We start from the raw sequence: 20,043 nt of genomic DNA on the forward strand, positions 1-20,043 counted from the left end.
TCAAAATCCAGCCTAGGAACAGTGTATTTCTCAACAGTATGTTGCGTGGTTCACTTTAAGTTCACCTAAGGACTGTGCATACTAAAAAAAATAAATAATAAACAATTGTAGATATTTTTCGTTTTCAGTGGCCTTTAACAAACAGCATTTCCCATAAGCCCACAGACCACCGCGGGCTAAAAGGTCATGGTGTCTGGTTAGTTCAGACGTGTCTGTAATAAACAGCAGGACAGAGATTACAGCTAGAAAGCTGGAAAAAAAAAAAACAAACACTTTGGACTAAAGGTTACGATGATGTACCTGCACTTGTTAATTTTCATGGGAGCTGTAGTTTTTTCTGTGCTCACAAAGTCGCAGTCGTTTAACTTAGTTTTAAACATCTAGCATAGTGTTGTAGTGGAGCCAGACATGAAAGAAACTCCGAGTGGAGGGATTGTATTGAGTTGCAGAAGCCAGTGGAAAAGAGGCTGGTCAGGAAGTGACGTCATGACTTGGCTCTCTATAATAAAATCAAACTAATATGGCGCTTTCGGGTAAACTCAAAGACGCTTCACAACACGAAAACAGCAAAACACAGGAGATAAAGGGCGGGAGAACAGCTGAGTTCAGAGTTTTTTTTTTGTTGTGTCGGTACATTTCGATGCCAGACCTCTGACTTGATGTAATTTAGTCTTCAGAAACCTACAGTAATGTGTTATTTCTTAATGGTTAATATTTGTACCCACCGCATGCTGCCGTCCATCAGACTGAGCGCACGCACACGCGACCGACTACTGCAGGAAACCAAAAGCCCTCAGAGCGATTTAGCGTCTGGCAAGTAATTATCACAGAAGCTCTATAAAAAGACCTCTGTCTTTACTTTCGTGGCGAGGCCGCAGCCAGAAATCCTGTAGATGTGTCACTACACTGCCTCGGAGCCTAATCTTTTCTCCTGCTTTATTCGGTCGACTTAAATCAAACTAAAGAGACTTCAGATAGACGTCTGAACTCAAATGCTGCACAAAGCTGTTCATGACCTTAATGCTGCGTTTGTGTCATCTTGTTAAAACCGAATCGTAAAAACCCACATGAACACTACATCAACACTAATTTAAGCTATTAAGTGAATTTAGAAAGGGAACTGTACACAGTTTGTATTGAGTTTCATTGTTGATGAACCGCTCCATCTTGGAGTAATGACTGAACACTTCTGAGGCGGAAAAAAAGGCAGGTTCTGTGTGAATTAGAAACTGAAAGGCTCCCTTCAGTCCAGCAGAAAATATCCATCTACAAAACAAAACAAAAAACCCCCTAAAGAATCATAAATCCTCAGTGCAGTGCAGACCCGTGGCACAGCTGAGCTGCTGTGGCTTCTGATGTTACTTTGCTTTCTAAAAACTCACACATCTCCTCCACAAGAGTTCCTCCACAATAACCACAATTATAAGTTATGCCTCCTTTGTCCTTTGGTGCCACTCACTTACCATGGAAACACACAGTTCTGAGTAAAGGTGTGGGTAGATACTGTAAGAGTAGTTACAGCTACAGCCGAAGCCAAAACCCTGACGTTTCGAGGACCACCCCACAGACCGACAGCTGTATCTGCTGTATTGGTATTCATACTATCACTGCAAGAACACGAATTAAGGGCGGTTTATATTAAAGATGGGAGTTTTATTGCATATTTAAGTATTGAAACATAGAAATGCGATGCACTATACAACATTAAAAATTATTCCAGAAAGAGCAATAAGACTTAAACTGGGGACATCACAAACTCACCTAAAAACAAGACAAACAGCTTGATTTATGGAAAAAAAAAAAAAAACACCAACAAATGCAAAAAATATATCTAACTTTGCAGTAAAATTAGTTTGGGTCAAGCGCTCCAGATCTTTGCCTCTGCTGACTCACGATTCATAAAATAACTGAGTGTGGGGTTTTGGTTTTAATCTTAGTCGTTAAGAGTAGTTGAAGTCATTTCAGGTTTAAAAACTCAAAGCTGCGTGCCCGCACTCAGACAGGTTAAAGTCCTCACGTGGTTCAGGTAAATTAGTCTGAAGAGGATCCTCCTTCAGTCGGCCTTCAGGCTGTAGAGCACGTCGTCCTGGCTGACGTTGATGCGGACGCGCTGCAGGACTCCCAGGCGGCTGGGCTCCAGCAGCAGCAGCCTGCAGGCTCCCAGGCGCTGACACACCGCCAGGCCCTCCGACACGCTGATGGGCTGCAGGCCCTCCACCCGACACAGCGCCTGGTGCTGCACAAATACCTGACAGACGAAACAGAGGGGGGGAAGCTGAGTACATTTACTCAGGTTCTGTGCTTCAGGACCAGGGTCAGGATCTGGACCAAAGTGCAAATCAATCCAGACCGGACCACGAGTCACTCATAACGTCGTGTTGGGATATATTTCTGTTCTGCTACAGCGAGTACAACATGTGATGCCACACTATGGACCACACAGAGTCTGTGCAGGGCCAGGTTAACCTGTTAGGGGTCCCGGGGCAAAAATGGCCCCTACTGACCCAACGCCACATGAAACCGAAACTTCCAGGTTCAGTTCCAGAAATAAGAAAACCTCATTAAAAATCCCATCGAGATTTGTAACAACTATTGTGTTTATTTTATTTTTTTTTTTACATTTGAAGCGTCGACTGAGGTTTTCGAATGAAGCTTCGAATGTCTGTCGTCAAATGTTACGCCCTAAAATGTTTTTAACATCCTCAATTTGAATAAAGTGATTGATCAGATTAACTGGTGAGGGAGCGCAGCCTGTGCCAATGAACCCTTTAATATCAACACTGTGTTCAGGCTCAGTGGAGTCATACCGTTACCTCTACACTCGCTGCTGTCAACGTATCCAAATGTCACACACGAGTCACTGGTTTCATAAAACAAAAGGTACATTTGTCTTTTTCATGTGGCGATTCATCCAAAAGCTGGAAGTTCCTCTTTTAATGCACACTTTTGTTGCTGAACTTTATTGTTAAAAAAAAAAAAAAAAAGAAGCTGTAAGCGACATTCACTGCCTGTCGCACTAGAGCACCAGCATCTTAAACCAAAACAAATGGGCGCTACGGCGCACCAGACTCCATTGAGAAAAACAGTAATTTGACCAGATCATGGTAAAAAACACATTTCACTCAAACTGGACAGAAACAAAATAAAACTGCAAGAAAGCCCATTTTCCCCATTCGTTCAGGTACTTGGGTATTTCCATTTCATCTTCTTCCTCATTTGTGTGTTTTCATTATTTCTTTCCTAATCAGACATCAGTGGATAACTTCTGTAAAAACAAACAGCAGGATGCGAAAGGTTGCTAGTATATATTTCTAGTTATTTGTGTTCGTTTGAGCTTCACCTGTTGGAAGGTGGCCTCCTCCAATCCCAGCCGCCGAAACTCAGCGATGACCGCCCTGAGGAAGAGCTGCTCCTGCACTGATGCGCATCTGAAAAACACATATTAGTCACTTTGTCTCATCACACACATAAGTCCATCAGTGTTTCATTAATGTGACGAAAGTGAGACTCTCACTTGATGGCAGTGATGTAAGCGGAGGAAAACATCTCATTCAGCGCCTCCATCACATGACTCATTCCCACCAATCCTGTGGCAGAAGGGTCGGCGGCAGAGTGCTCGCAGATCTCCGTTGCCCTGCGACAGATGTCCAAACACCGGCGAGCGTCGCCCGACAGAGCGGCCACCTGCGAGAGGAGACGAAGGCTGTGAGTGAACAGACCTGTGAATGAGCTCAGGTCAGGTGACAAGGTGTGAAAGACGTCCTGGTCGTTTACCTTCCTGGACACCAGCTGCAGCGCGTCCTCCTCGAAGGCCTTCACCTTGTTCAGCCTGGACATGATGATCTGCTGCAGCTGCTTGAAGCTGTACGGCTGGAACGACATCCTGGTCAAACCCTGGAAACATTTATACAAACAGAGCAACAACTCAGCTTACAGTTTTTTTTCAGTTGCTAAACATTGTGCAATAATTGAAACCACATTTTCAAAACTCTTCACACAGTCTGCATCAGCAGCATGAATGTTGGCCAAACGGTTAATCTCACCTACAAAACACTGGCAACACTTCTCATTCAGAAAACACACATTTCATTCACACACTGACCTAAAAAACACTAACAACAGGGAGCATCACATGATGGATGAACTTTTTAAAGTTTCACTGATTTTCCACATAAATACTGTAACACAGTTTCACTTTATTGAAAGCATCTGTAACACGAATGAATCAGAAATTAATCAAAATTTCATTTTTTTTATATGAATATAGCACTTGAAAATTATAACCAAAAGGCTGCAATCATAATAAAAAAAATAAAATACTTTCTACACATTACTGTAACAACATGTGTAGTTGTTCATTAAAGTAAATTACAGTGATGCTTCTAGTCTGCTCTCTCTGTTCTCATCATCACATCTGATGTCGTCTCTGGCATCTTGGAAAGTTCCTCCTGGGATGTGTAATCCCGCCCCAGCAGCCTTCAGGAGAAATGTGTCCACACCCTGCATTCACTGCCTCCGATAACGTCATCTGGTCATGTGGATGGTGGTCATAAACCTTCGCCGTCCACGTGGAAAATAACTCCTCTATGGGGAGTATGGAGGCGGGTATAATACTGACATCCTGGGATGTGCTGCATTCCACTCTGTGATTGCAGCAGTGGGTGCAATCCCACACAAGAATGAGTTGGCTTCGCTCCTCTGCTGGCACAAGTCCAACATGTAGTCGAACATGAGCCTCTCTGTGTTGTAGGGGACAATGAGGGGTAACAGCAAACCTTCAATGGACATTGCTGCACGCATCGTGATGTTAGCTGCCCTTTGGCCTGGGACATCCACAGTCGCTCTCTGTCCAATTACATCTCTTCCCCTGCGTCGTGTTTTTGCCAGGTCGGATCCAGCTTCATCCACAAAAGATAAGAGTATGTGGAGTTCGTCTGGCTTCCATCTCCATTACCCTCTAAATTGCAAACAGTTTCTCAGTAATTGACATTATGCATCAATGAAGCCATTTTTGTGAAAAAAGAAAACCCCTCTTTGAACAGAAACGGTGGTCTGAGATTCAATCTGCCCAAAGATCTACCACAGTGTATTAGCACCATGGTCAAGCCAATCATATTCTAATTAGGTACTTAACAGTGACGAGGGAGGTGCAGCCAGAAAACAATAGGCCTGATTACTAATTACTGGGCCATCATGGAAACAAAAGAAGGTCAGTTTCAGGTGAAACTGGGCAGAGTAAACAGCAGACACTCAGGTAGACTCAGGCAGGGCTTAAGCTACACAGAGCAGCTTAAATTTCTGAGTTCCCGTCCCATTTTTTCACAATTGAGAATGACTTCCGGATGGGAGCCGAAACGTCTCGATTCTGAAAACAGTGTCCAGACGACTACGACTGAAACCTTTTCTACGATTATGCATCAATGTGTACGCACCCTGTTTGGTTACCGAACAGACATCTTACCTGGACATATCGATACTGGAGTTCTTTCACGCGTTCACTGTTTCTCTCAAAAGGGTACAGTGTACAGTTTTGCTTCATCCTTATTTTATGTTTCTCTAGGACTCTGGCAATTGTTGTTGTGCTACACCATATTCACATTTTTAAAAGTGCCATTGTCTGCCAGCACTCGCTCCCGAATTTCGCAATCCGCAATTTCTCGCGCATCAGAAAAGATTCTGCCTCTCCCTCCTCTCGTGGGCAACCTTTGGATCCTACAGTAAATCACAGCTATTACTGTATTGTAATAGGCTTCAAGATGTCAACATGTGTAAAAATGTACACATTATATTGTATTTTACTGTAATGTGTGATTCAGCTATCATTAAGGGATGCTCATCTCACCTGTTGTGTTGTCGGAAAATGCGTACTATTGATGCAACTGTTGAACGTGGCAGATTTGGTTGCGCCCTTAGACCAGCTTCTCTCAAAGAGAGACCATGATTTTACTACAAGGTCAATAATTGTTGCTCTTATCTCATCAGAGATCACCAGTCTCGGCCTTCCTCTCCTTTGTCCTCCACGCACTCTCCCTCTCTGAAACGCTCTTCTCTGATCCATATTGGCCAACAAATTCTGTTCCAAACTGTCCCCCTTTTATACTAAATCATGGTAATGAGACTAAGGCAGAACACCTGGGTGGAATTTCAGCTAAAATTGCAATTAGCTTGTAATGATTTTTTAATTTTTTTTTTATTTTTGACTATAAAATTGAGAATATTGTTAAATAATTACTGCGTAAATGCTTGGAATTTGCCATCGTTCTGTTTTGAATGTGTTTTTAATCATTTTGAATGCAGTGTGTTAGCGTTAGAACAATGTGCTGAAAATACACAGTGTTTTGCATGTTGTGGAGTACGAATGGAAAAAGCGCCTGAAGCTCCTGAAGTGCGGTCACTGAATGCATTTTGTCTGAAAGCGATGCAAAATGGTTCACTATTTGGTCCACATCGACTTCTGTTTCGCTGACTGTGTGAAGAGTTTTCAAAATGTGGTTTCAGTATTGAAGAATGCTTGTTAGCAACTGGAAAAAACTGTAATATCATGTAACAGTTTGTTTCGCATCAAGGTTTGTTTTTGTACAGAAAATCACCTAAATTTTGAACAACTTTGTCTCCAAAGTAAATGTTTTTCCTGCTAGTGTAACAAAATGACAGTTGCAGTTACAATCCAGCTGTTTTCCCGTCCGGTTCAAGCTGACTAAGAGATGTGGTAGAAAATGTTGCAGAGTCACTTCTCAGAAGAAAAAGCTTTTCTGAGGTTAAAGAGTTCAACAAATTTACAGCATCAAAAGTGTCTCAGTTCCCCCCTATGTGCATTAAAGAGGAACTTAAATGTCCAGCTTTTGGATGAATCATTACATGCGTGTGACATCTGGATAAGTTGACAGCAGTGAGTGTAGAGGTAACGGTATGACTCCACTGAGCCTGAACAGTGTTGACATTAAAGGGTTCATCAGCACAGGCTGCGCTCCCTCACCAGTCTGCTGGCCACTCTGTTGATCATGATCCTCTCTGGCAGGTCCATGGTGTTGGCGATGGTCAGCACCACCAGGCGAGCGTGACGCCGCGTCGGCCAGTCGAACAGGTTGTACATCACGTTCTGCTTCCTGGTCCATAACAGGTCCAACTACAGTCCAAAACACAAAAAGGGTTAAAAGAGGGTTAGTCATGCAGTCACATGACGACAACGTTGTGCAGGTGGGATGCAGAAAACTCTGCAAAACTTTGGGTCAAAACAAGCTTTTGACCGTGTGATCGTGTTACTTCTCGTCATGCAAGTAGGAACAGAAGATCAAATCGGTACTGGGCTGGGATGCAACTTTAAAACAGAATCACCTGGCGCGATGGTGAGATTCATTCAACGTTTTCTCTGCCGCCTGGACCTGTGAGTAAACTGTTGGGGTCAAAACTAAGATGCATGCAGACCTAGTGGCCTGGGAACTTGGATCATGGTAAATCAGCCACTACAAAACATGTAGGATGCATTTCCTCCCTCATAAAAACATTTGCTGAGCTGATTGAATCCTTCATTGTTTACAACCACGTTTGCTTGCTAGCAGTTGTCTTCTTCCCTGCATTTGTTGAAGCATTGCTGCGTTTCTTAACGTATTACCGCCGGCTGTCAAATCAGTGGAATAACGTCAAACCATTGGTTGCCAACGTGCCTGTGCAAAACGGGGATCCACTCTTGGTTGCTCCACAGCACAACTAGTGGTAAAACAAAAAAAAAAAAACCCAAAAAACTCCACGGGAACCTTTAAATCTAAACCACTAATGTGAATCTGCTGGTGGCCCCCGAAAAGTGAAAAAAGGAAAGTCAGAAGATCGTTAGGATTCATCCTCCAGGGTCCACGAATATCAGTCCATCCAATAACTGTTGAGATATTTCAGTCCGGACCACAGTGGTGGAATAACATCCTTAGAGACGCTAGCATGGCTAACACAGCGCCCTGGGAAGTATCAGCGCCGCATCTTCTTCGTGTAGAAAACATTTGCACTGCAGATGTATCGGTATCTGTGTGTGTGTCGTCTGATAAGTGACGAGAAACTGCAGGTTTGATTTAGAAACTGCGTCTCCAGCTCTGACATGTTGATTTTTATGCTGTAACCTCTCCCGCTCGTACGTGTATGTATCTTGGTCACACCGCCAACCAATTAAGTTGCAGTTTACATCCACGTCTGTCCAGGCTCATGAAATATATGTAGTGGATACTTGAATAATAATAAACAAAAACAAAAAAAAAGAAGTTTAAAAAGTGTATTTTCTTGGCTAAATGGAAGTTATCACTATATTGATGATTCATATGTATGATTCCAGTGAATATACACTGTCAAACTGATTAATGAAGGATAATCACAGATGTGTTGGTTAAACAGGTGCACATCTGATTTTTATTCAAGGTCAGAGGTCCGGAGAGCAAAATAACATTTTATCAACTCACTTATAAAAACTTTTATACTTTCATACAAAACACGCCGAAGGCGACGTTTTCTACATTAGGTACCCGACTGGGCTTTAAGATCATAAAACTCACTTGGAGGAGGAATATCGCAACTTTCTAATTGTCTCCGTTTTTCCAGGAGCAGGTTAACCCTTTCACCTGCGTCACCTGAAGCAGGCGGCAGTACATGCGAGGTGTAGTGGAATAACTGTAGGATTTTTAGGAAGCGTTTGGAGAAAGACAGTGTCTCTCGCACTCATGAAATCCCCTTTGCATAAGAAAAAGGGGAAACTAACAAAACAGTTTTCCCCTCGAGGATCAATAAAGTATTTCTGAAAAAGGACATCGTGTTTCAGTGTGGCCATATTGTTAATTAAAGCTATATTATGTTATTCCATATGTTTATTATTGTCACCAAATCTCGCATGCAGACATGTGTTACTTCGTCTCTCAGTACTGTCTGACTTCCTGTCTGTGGCTCTTGGCTCCGAGCCCATTGGTTCAGTATTTTCCTAAAAACAGCTGCTCACTGTAGTTTTCATCCAACAAACTGGAGGAAATAGTACATAAGATACACACACACACACACACACACACACACACACACACACTACTAATAGTAGAAACATTCACTGCTGGTTTGAACATGAGGAAAAATATAGAAAAATCACCTTTATCCTTAAGGTTTGCAAGGCAATGTTTTTTTATTTAAACTGACAATTTAAAAACAGTCTTTAAATTGTATTCCTGTAAAATGACGTTATCACACTGTTTTGGGAAATGCCCATTGTAGCCGTCGCATGTAAACGTGCTGCTTTCCGAAAACTTGAATGCCTTTCCAGAGAAAATTGCTTGTTTGCTGTGTAATCATATTGTAGATGATATTTTGCAAGGTTAACTTCTCTTGGGTGGTGGCGACACCTACTGCCTGTGCAGTTAAACCTGTAAAATGAACGAGTTCTCACTTCATCCACCAGCAGCACGGTGGTTTCCTTCCTGGGTGCAGGGTTGCCGAATCTCTTCTCCAGCAGAGCGGCCGCGTGGTCGGCTGTGGCCTTCTGGCCCGTCAGTTTCTGCAGAGACGAGAACCGATGTTTTAGTTCAACTGGGACACAATTCACTCCTATAATTAAAAGAAACAGTCCGACGCTTGCCTTCTCCAGAGCTGGATGAGAAGATGCGCGTTAGTTTTATCTCTGCGTACAGTACAGAGAGAGGTCCAGGACATGTTTAGCCTAGCTTAGCACAAAGACTGGAAGCAGGTGGAAACTACTAGCCTAGCTCATTCAAGAGAAAAAAAAAAAATCCACCTTCTCACAGCTGCTGAATTTGCTTTAAAGTTACTCCAGCAATTTAGTTAGTAATTTAGTTAGAGAAATGCCAAAATCTGTGCAGCATCTTAACGTTTAGTCCAGAGTGTGGGCCTACTCCAAAACCCTGGATCCTACATTTCCCACAATGCAACCGTAGAGAGGCTCTTTATTTGATCCTGCCTCCTAAATGGCCGCCTCTTTCAAACCCCACACCTAAGTTTGCATGGCAGTTATAGCGTTGTGGTCTCCGAGCTGAGCTAACCCATCACCATGACATCATCGGGGGTTACCTTTTCAGACTCCTCCTCCGGAGCCAGAAGACATTACACTCGTTTAACATTTACGCAGATGGCCAAATTATCTGCCTGTGTAAATCATTACTTCACTTTCTAATCCTTTGATCCACTAAAAAGGAAACCAGCTGTTTAAAACTCTGTTTTTGCTTTGACACCAAAAACATTTTTAAACCAATTTTCACGTCCCCATGCATCCAAAAGTTGCTCGTTTCCTGCCAGAAGACACTGCAGTTTAACGAAAACAGGCGTCTCTCGCGACGAGCTCAGTGAATAAAGAGAAAAAACCCACAAATGAGCTGCTGAGTCCATCAAATCAATAAAAAACACAAAACACAACATGCGGTTTAGCTACTGAGTGTTTGCCCTGTAAACTTTTTAAAATCCAGAAACACTTTTTAAATCCAATTTTTTAACATTCAAAATAAACCCGGATAGATGCGACCTTTGAAATTAATTTATCCTAAAGACTTCCATGTTTAAACTCAGATTAGGGTTTTTTAATAATAATGATAATAATAATAAGTATGTTTTAGTAATCAGGTCGCTGCAGAGTCAGATCAGATTACGTGTAAACGTGGTCAGTACGCGCTGCTCAACTCTGTAGCAAAGCGATAAAACGGTTTTCTGAAAAACACGATGTTCTCCGCTCACATTCCCGATTGGTCTCCGTCGGCTCAAAGTGAGACCCTCGGAGAGTCTTTTGACTTGGTGTGAAGTTCCCCGCTCTCACCTGCAGGATCTGGACGTAGGCCTGATGAGGATCCGTCATCTTCATCCCGTTGATCTCGATGAAGTGGAAAGGCGGGATCTCGTCCACGTCGGCCGCGTGCTGCAGACAGCGCATCACCTCCTGGACTGTGGCCGTCTTCCCCGTGCCCGGCACGCCTGAGATGTACATACACCTGAAACAGAAACCACAGCACGACAGGTCGGTGCGGCCGCCAAGAGCAAGAGTCCGAATCCTTTTCTCCTGAGGACTTAAATGAAACTATCTGAGAAAGGAACAAGCTGCTCCGAGTCGACCCGTGCCTCGGGGGAACACTTGGTATCGCTTGCATGTTTTCCATGTTTGTGCCAATATGATTGTACTGAAACCAAAACAAGACTATTTTTTAAATAGTTTAGTTTTGGTTTCAGGGGAATGCAAACATGTTTTAACCTTTTTCCCCTTCCATTTAACAAAATATGCCAAACTGCTCAGTGCACCGGTGTTAAAGAAAATAAAATAGAGTCTAAAGTTAGAAAAGTTTCCGGTTTTAGATCAGGAAATGACAATAATATGTAATAATAATAATAAACTTTATTTATAAAGAACCAGGATTAAAACATTTTAGGAGGCAAATAAAATCAGACAATTTCAAAATAATACAATATAAAATGGAATATAATACCCAACAATTATATATAACAATATTTTTTTTTTGTTTTAAATCATAAAAACAGACATGTTGGAAATAAAATAATGAATGAAACCAGGTCTCCTTTAGTCCTGAACCAGGTCTTAGGAGCAGCCACCTGAGGATCTGAGGTAAAATAACTGAGCTGAACCATGAAGTGCTTTAAAGGTGATCAGTAAAATCTAAAAAAAAACCAGACTGCTGACCAGTGAAGAGGCTCAAACAGGCTGATGTGGCTTTAAATCCTGAATACAGTGATTTACAATAATCTAACCTGAGATTAAACTGACTAGACGTCTGATGCCGACTTCTCGTACCGTTTTTGATTACAGGGGCAGATTTTGGTCTGTAATCAACGAGCACTGATGTTTGACACCCAGCTCCAGGACAGGGGACGGACTTTGGGAGCCTGTGAACCCTTAGACCAGCGACTCGTCGGGACCTTTGTCGGTGAAGTGGCTGCTACTCGGTCACGGCGGCACCACCAGGAGCCGAGACCGCTTTCCATGTGGTCTACTCTGCTGTTGTTGAAACTATAGAAGTAAATCTCCTGTTCGAATTTTCAGGTAATTGTTGAGATTTTGTCGGGTTTTAGCCATTTGAGGTATAAACTGGCACGAAGTAACAGCTATTTAGCTGAAATAAACCCTTTGAACATACTGATATCCCGTCTCTGGAGTCAGATTCTTTAACTGGCCTCAACCAGCAGGATTCAGCCTCTGATCTGGATCTTACCCTCCCGTGCCGTCTATGATCTTGCTCTCCACGAAACTGTAGATGTCCTGAAACTCCTGCTCTCTGCAGGGCAGAGACTCCGGCACCGAGGAGACGTGCAGCCTGAAGAGACGAATACACATTAATGCACAACACGTGTTTAATGTCCCACTTCACTCTGTAGAACATCTGCTTTAATGACTAATGAGTAACACTTTAGTTTCAATAAAATCTTGAGGTCTCAATAAATAAATGCTCCTTTGTGATGTTTACATCAAAGGTCAACGCCACGAGGACGATAAGAGTTCGTGTTTCCTGGAGAGAGATAAAAAGTCACCTTCTTATTAAGACATGCTCATAAATAAATGTCAGTTTCTGATTTGGAAAATGAGGCTAAAAGTATAATAAAGTTTATTTTCATGATTATTCATGACGGTAATTCATCCAGTTTTGGGAACAAAAACCCCGATCATTGACTGTTTTACATTCCCTTTACTATCACGCTGTACTTAAAGCGCTGAAACAGTCAGATATTCGATAAAAAGAGAAAATGAATCGCAAACTACTTTGATAGTCAGTTGATCTCTTAATCAATTAGTCACTTATCAATAAAAACCTTCAAACATTCTCTGGTTTTAGCTTCTCAATTGTGAGGATTAGCTGCTTTTCTCCGTTTTACATCTTTGTAAACACAATATCTTTGGCTTTTGGACTGTTGGACAGCGAGACATTTGGACTCGGGGACCTCGCAACGGCCATTTTTCACTATTTTCCTGACAGTTTACTAAACAAGTAATCATGAAAATATGATTAATCGATGATGAATCGATGATGAATAACGGTTAGTTGCAGCCCTGATTTGAACCTTGAATAAATAAAGCTTCAAATTTGTACAAATCTTTGAAACCCAAAGTCTTCATGTGAAATCAGTGGGTACAGGCGTTAACAGACACCTGCCAGCCAATCAGAGATCAGGATGATGTGTCGATCTGGACCCTGTATTTCAGGGTCAGAGGTCACGGATTGGTGTGTCTCACCTCGTTCTCGCCTCCTCCAGAACATTAGCGGGCTGTCGGGCCGGCAGAGACCTGCTGGGGATGCTGGGAATGGCGCGATGAGGAGTCCGTGGCGTGCCCGGTGCGATCTGTCGAAACAGGAAACAGTCGAGGAAGACGAGGTGAGAAACAAAACGGTGACCAGATTCTTTGGGATTTTCCAGCTGCCCGACTTTTACCTTCCTGTTGGGAGTTTTTCGCGGCGTTCTGGTCGAGGAGCGAGTTTTCTGCTTTGAGCGAGGAGTACGAGGCCCTGCAGCAGCATGCCTGCCCTTTTTTAACGCTACTTCTTCATCACTATCCAGCCCCGCCTCCTCTTCCCCATCATCATCCTCCTCACTGCTGCTCTGCAGCTCCTTCTTGGAGGGAACAAACTCGTCTTCGTCCTCGCCGTCCGAGTTCAGGTCCTGCTGGTTGTCCAGAAGATTCCTGATCAAACAGACGGTGACGCTCAGTACTCAGAGGTCATTTGTAAAGTGCTGAACAGTGAACTGACCAATCATGAGTCACGATGAGGCCGTCTCTGCACTCACAGCTGTTTTCTGATGCGAGACGACACCAGCTGGGCCGACTTCCTCTTGGAGCTCCTCGGCGTGTTGGCGACCGGCAGCGTCGGAGAGCTTTCATTATCCGCTTCAGCCCTGTCCACGTCACACAGTAACAGTATTAAAAAAGGCGACATCTGTCATACTTTGATGCCGATTTCTCAGCGTCAGGCGGAAAAGGGAAATATTTTTTTAACTGATGGGAAACGAGTCAAACTCACAGACGTTTCAAGTAAAACCCCTGTCTTGTGTCGGCAATCAAGGCCTTCAGTATATATTCTACTGAAGTGAGACTTTTGTTTGTATGTCCACTAGTTTTCAACACAGAGCAAATGTCTGTACATGAACGGACAGAAGAGTGTCCCCATGTTCCAGAGATTTAAGAAACCTACTGATGAGACATTCTGAGCCTCATAATGTCAAACAGATATCGTTAGTTCAACACGAAAGAAAAGTTAACATGAATCTATCTTGTCACACTTATTCTTGGTCTTACTGCGACGTCCGAGGGAATCATGTTCTACATTTTGCAACTAAAGTTCCCATAATTTGTGGGCTTTGGGGATGTAAGCAGGAAGTCTCCACCTCTCTCTCTCTCAAAAATCCTCTCTGCCTCCACCTCCACCTCTCTCCCACCTCTCCCTCTGCCTCCCTCCCACTCTCTGCCTCCACCTCTAGAAACACCTCTCTCCTCTGCCTCCACCTCTCCCTCTCCCTCTAGAAAAACTTCTCCCTCGCTGCCTCCACCTGCAGCGGATGGCCGCCCACCCTGAGTCTGGTTCTGCTCGAGGTTTCTGCCTCTTAAAGGAAGTTTTTCTTGCCACTGCCGCCAAGTGCTTGCTCATGGTGGGATTTGTTGGGTCTCTGTAATTAATATTATAAAGAGTTCGGTCCGGACCTGCTCTGTAGTAAAAGTGCAATGAGATAACTTGTGTTATGACTTGGCGCTATATAAATAAAATGTAAGTGAATTGAATAATGTTGCCACGCAGTCAGTCAGTTAACTGTGGGCTACAACGTGAGCCCCGTTTTGGTGGCCTGCTGCATATTTGTTTACATTTTGCCAAAGTGGCAGCACTAAAAGTAGCCGCTCCTGTCTGCAGTGGACTCAGGCAGGTTCTGCAGAGTGTCTTTTTTTCTATCCATTCTAAGCATTTATGGACGTTTATTTACGACAGAAAGTGCAAGTCACAGTGAATTTACAAATCTGTGTATGACGTCTGTGTGTTGGGAGTTATGACTCAGAGGATTTTTCTACAATAACTAACTTCCTGCCTGCATGCACCTGTCCCTTTCATCTCACACAGTATCTTTATCTCATGAGATAATATTAAGTAAATATATACACGTATGTACTCACAGCACTCCCAGGGCCGGTTCCTTCAGGGTCTTCAGGTCCTTTTTTCGAGAAGGAGTGGCGGCTCTGTTTGAAGACACATTGGATATTAGGGGTCACGTCGCTGTGTTTAAGAGAACAATGAACCCAAACACTGTGGAAACACCTACTCATCCTCCCCATTAATCATTATGTCACGTGCGACTGTTTCCACTAATACTGTGACACCGGCTGTGCAGACTCACACCTCAAAAGGACATAAAAAAAAAATTAAAACCACCACAGGTGTGAACTGTGGGTGTGAAGACCTTTACAGCCTTTTCCTCTGACACATCTCTTAGTTGTGCTCCAGGACTCATTTATTACAGTTATTACAACCACCAGGCCTGTGGTGTCTGACTCACTTCTGCCCCCTGGTGGCAGACTTCCTCCTCGGCGTGGCATTTCGTCTTCTGGGTGTGTTAACCGAGCCGGCCGGTAACCCCCCCTCCGTCGCATCACCCTGCTGAGGACTTTTATCCAGCGGCTCCCTGGAAGAGGCACCGGTGAGTCTGTAGTTTCATACAGGTTATATCTGGTTTAAACTAGTTTCTGTTTTTTTTAAATGCTACGTTGAGAGTGACCGTTCACTCCTCTCCTTGGAAATAGTCTGACAAATAAAATAAAAAGCTCCTTTTTCCAGAGATGTGGTTGAAAAATACTTCTACTAACTTTCATTTTAGCGTGTAGACATTTATCACATCGTTTATTTATTTTTTATTTTCTGCCTAACTCCAGTTTGTCCACATGGCTGACAGTGACTCAGAAACCTGGATCAGGTGTTTACATGCCACAGTATTTCTGAGTACTCTCGCTAGCATGTTCAAGTTTCTCTAAACCAGGTTAAAGACGTATCCGGATTTCTGAAAACAGGATGTTAATATGTGCCAACTTGTGCTGGGCGAATACCTGCATTCATTTGATTTATTCATATTTTAGTTTTGCACAATGTGAAAAAGGTTTACATCCTGGAGATCGAGCGTTTCAGTCAAACCGTCGCGTAGATATCAGCGGCTCTGCAGGTATTTGATCAGAAACCAAAGTGTCGGACACGTTAACATGTCGACCTGATGGTGGCGCTAGATGGAAAGTCAGAGGATCAGCAGAGTTATTACAGTTCATCCTGAGGGGAGCGTGAACGATGAAGCACGTCTCATCACAATCCATCCAATAGATGTTGAGATATTTTAATTAAAATCTCAAATCTCAGGTGGCGCTACAGGAGAAGTCTGGGGTGTAGCAGACCGACAGACAGACGTTGTCATCCCTAGAGCCTTGCTGCTAGCGTGGCTAAAAATAAGACGTTTCAGTATCATGTTTCAGTTTTGCAGGAATTTTTTTGTAGCATAAACACATAAGAATCGCTGCTTTAAACCTGCAAAACGCTACACTGAGCACGATGTGAACACTGCGTGAGGGTCGACTCTGACCTGGTGGAGTCGTCTCTGGCAGACGACGGAGGACTGTCCATCTCAGAGACAGGCCGTTTGTAGGGCTTCAGGGGGAAAGCGTCCTGAGCGACGGGGGCTCTGTGGGCCTTCCTGAGGGGGGTGAGTCTGTGGGTGACGGGCAGGGCCCGAAGAGGAGAGGACGACAGCCTGTGAGCCAACGTCACCTCCGACTCCAGATCCTCGTCCAGCAGCTGCCTCAGGATGTCCTCACGGGTCATCGACGTCTTGTCCGGACCTGACGGGACCGGGAGAGAAAACATTTTGAGTCACATTCAGAAACACGACTTCAAGACTTCATTAACCAGCAGAGCGAACTAAATAATTACCGGCCATTTCTAGGTCAATCGTTCATTAAACGCAGCGCTAAAAAATGATGGAGGATCATTTGTTAAACTATCAGGCCTCAAAAATGACCACAAAGCCGAATGACTCTGAAACTGTCCAAAAATATAGCGTTTTTATAAAATGTCTGGCTTATCTTGTCATAAATATTGTGGTTTAAAGCACTTTTTGCTTTCCAAAGATCGAATTAATTGCAGAGCTGTTTGTATTGTAGATGCACCTAAACTGGTGTTTCAACCTTCAGCTAAATGTATAGCTCTCCTTTACTGCTGTCACTTTTAATAACTTGGCATTTATACATCAAAGAAGAGAGAACGTTACCAGATGATGATGGTGACGACAGAAGTAGTCAATTCACTGATCGATTATCTGGCTCCAGCTTACTTTTATATCATTGTGTATTTGTCTAAAATCCACCACCACTATAACCAGAAAGCAGGTGCTGCGTAACGCTGCGGACCGACTCTGCCGGTACAGCTTCCTGAACACTCACTGCTGAGCTCCAGTTTCTTGCGGACACCGGGCGTCCTGGCCGAGGCGTTCCTCCTCTTGGCGCTCAGACATTTTGAGGCCGACAGTTTGGTGGCGGAGTGCAGCGACTCGGCTTCTGCAGCACCGGCCTTCCCCGCGCTCACGGTGGCCCTGCTGTATCTCGCTTCCCCTGACGAGGCCCTGCTCATGATGGCGAGGTCCGGAGTCGGCAGGGCGCGTCGGGAGGGGCCTCGAGACGCTGGAGCCGCTGCAGGCGGGGAGCAGGGGGGCGCGGGGGGGAGGGAGGGTCTCGGACAGGGAGGAAGGGAGGCAGCCGGAGCGAGTTCAGAGGAACCAGAGTCCACCAGAGCAGAATCAGCCACTCTGAAGCTCTTGGAGTCCCAGGACAGCTTCACGTACAGAGTGTCTTTATCGTCAGAGTCCGGGAACGGAGCTGCTCCATCCAGGTGCTTCACCTTTGAGAGAAAAGGACAGGAAGTTAAAGATCACAAAGTCATTTTCTCTCTTACCTCTAGTAGTATCCGTCCATGAAGATAGTTTCGGTTTTATGTGCTTATGTTCTGAGACATCTGCATCAGTGGTTGGGAATAAATTGTCTCTCTAGAAACATTCGGCCTCGTGCAAAAAGCGGCTCGTGCACACAGACTTGAAGAGCACGCCACTGATTTAGCGTAGTACGCCTCCAACGCTGTTAAACTCACGACGGACAGCTAAAAAAAAGTCGATGCAGCAGAGACGAGCAGCGGACTGCAGAGGTCTGCCGAGCTCACTTCTTTCTAACTCCACACCAACAGATTTGTTTCATTTTCAAACTTGTAGTCTCCAGCCCCGACCGACGCCGACTCAAGCGGCGTCACTTACTATCACCCGTTATTTCAGTCACTCTACGCGTCACTGAAAGTGAGCGTCCCTCTGTCCTTCACCTGCACGGGTCTGAGGATGGACTCGGCGTCGACCTCGTCGTCACAGCTGCGACCCTGATAGTAGAAGATCTCCTGCGAGTGCGGCTCTCTGCCCAGCAGCTTCAGTTTGCTCAAAGGCACTTCAGACACTCGAACAAACCACTGCACCACCGCCTTCTTCTGCGCCCCGCTCTCTGAAACACAACGAGAGAGAAGACGTTCGGCTACAAGTCGAGTGTAACGTCTGTCGGAGCAAGGCTCGCTGAGCGGGACTCACCGTCACCAAACAGCCTGATGACTCTGGCCACGTACGGGTTGTCTTCGTCCTCTCCCTCTATGAGGATGTGCTGGCCCGTGTTGATGACGGTGGTCCTCGGGAGACCCTCCACACGGATGGCCAGAGAGCTGAAACACAACAAGACGAAGAACAACCGCATGACACGAGTCCACTTTGTTGATCACTGTAGTTTTATAGCAAAACTCCAGCTTTTGCCTCCACAATCAACGTCAAGCTTGTTTGTAAAGCCCAGCATCAAATCCGATCTATGATCATCTATCTCGTCACGCCTCGATTACTGTAACGGCCTGTTCACTCGTCTTAATCTAAAAACTGTGACACGCCTGCAGACTGTACAGGACTCAGCTGCTCGGCTGTAAACCAGGACCCAGAGGTGCGACCACGTCACACCTGGTTCAGCCTCTTTACATCGGCTCCCTGTTTGCTTCAGGATTGATTTTAATCTTTTAATCTTTTAATCTTGTTGATTACTTTTAAGGCTCTTCATGGCTCCAGACTGTATCTTAGACCTTGTAATCCCTTATGAACCTTCACGTAGTCTGAGATCTTCGGGCAGGGGTCTCCTGTCTGTTCCTGAGTCCAGGATGGAAACTAAAGGGGGACAGAGCTTTGGCCATCAGGGCCCCGAGGATCTGGAACAACCTGCCCGAAGACATCAGGCTGTCTGAGTCAGAGTCTTCGTTTAAGTCTCGTCTCAAAACACATTTTTTATCTGAAAGCAGATACTGATTTTACCTGAACTGGCTGCTTATTTTATTGATTTTGTGTATTTTATTTCTTTAGATTTCGTCATTCGCTGTGGTGTTTTATTTCTCTTGTTGTGAAGATAAGTGCTCTATAAATAAAGTTTATTATTATTATTATTATAAATGAAGTCTCAAACCCCAACCACTTTATACTTACTCACCGATATTCGTAGGTTTTTAACCTCCTGTTGAACCGTGACGGCTCGCCGAGCCAGTCGTAGGCTCTTCGGACTCTCCGCCGGGTGAAATACTTCATCCTGCTTCCGGCCTTGTCTGCCGCACGAGCGCAGGTAAAACAGCGATCAATACAAAGAGAAAACGTTTGTTTGTTTGTTTGTTTGTTTGTTTGTTTGTTTCCGGGAAAAGAAGCCGTTTGTCCGCTTTAGTTCAAAACCCGGATCGAGAAATAAAGGACATTTACAGAAACTCTGCTGAGACAAACGCAACTCCTCCGACAACTTTTCGCGCGAAAATAGCTTGTTCTTCTTCTTCGCGGGTAAAAACAACAACGTGAAAGGCGGGGACTTCTTCTTCGTGAAGTTGTTAGCAAGCAATCGTTATGGTGCATTACCGCCACCAACTGCACTGGAGTGATACATCCACTAATTATTAAATTAAATGAAATTAAATTTAAAAAAAGAGAAAAATCAATCAAAAACCACTAGTTTTATTCTCT

At 44.2% G+C, this 20,043-nt stretch overlaps 1 protein-coding gene across 4 annotated transcripts; it reads right to left on the minus strand.

Moving 5' to 3' along the window:
* Positions 1–1,632: 1,632 nt before the first annotated feature.
* orc1 (origin recognition complex, subunit 1) lies at positions 1,633–19,878 on the minus strand. Of its 4 annotated transcripts, none has more exons than XM_044199597.1 (18): positions 19,529–19,877; positions 18,601–18,728; positions 18,345–18,517; positions 17,423–17,876; positions 16,567–16,822; positions 15,502–15,648; positions 15,122–15,184; positions 13,750–13,857; positions 13,396–13,645; positions 13,199–13,305; positions 12,183–12,284; positions 10,781–10,952; positions 9,407–9,514; positions 6,977–7,126; positions 3,775–3,894; positions 3,515–3,684; positions 3,341–3,428; positions 1,633–2,248 (listed from the first exon to the last, which is right to left on the minus strand). In XM_044199597.1, exons 1-18 carry the CDS (start codon positions 19,621–19,623, stop codon positions 2,054–2,056), a joined length of 2,886 nt encoding a protein of 961 aa, XP_044055532.1. In that variant the 5' UTR covers positions 19,624–19,877; the 3' UTR covers positions 1,633–2,053. The 4 variants fall into 4 exon arrangements, with proteins under 4 accessions (XP_044055532.1, XP_044055533.1, XP_044055535.1 ...); XM_044199598.1 differs by having other exon boundaries at positions 15,502–15,627; positions 19,529–19,876; XM_044199600.1 differs by lacking the exon at positions 6,977–7,126 and having other exon boundaries at positions 19,529–19,878.
* Positions 19,879–20,043: the final 165 nt, after the last annotated feature.

Source organism: Siniperca chuatsi, linkage group LG6 (assembly GCF_020085105.1).
Source record: "Siniperca chuatsi isolate FFG_IHB_CAS linkage group LG6, ASM2008510v1, whole genome shotgun sequence".
NCBI lineage: Eukaryota > Metazoa > Chordata > Actinopteri > Centrarchiformes > Sinipercidae > Siniperca > Siniperca chuatsi.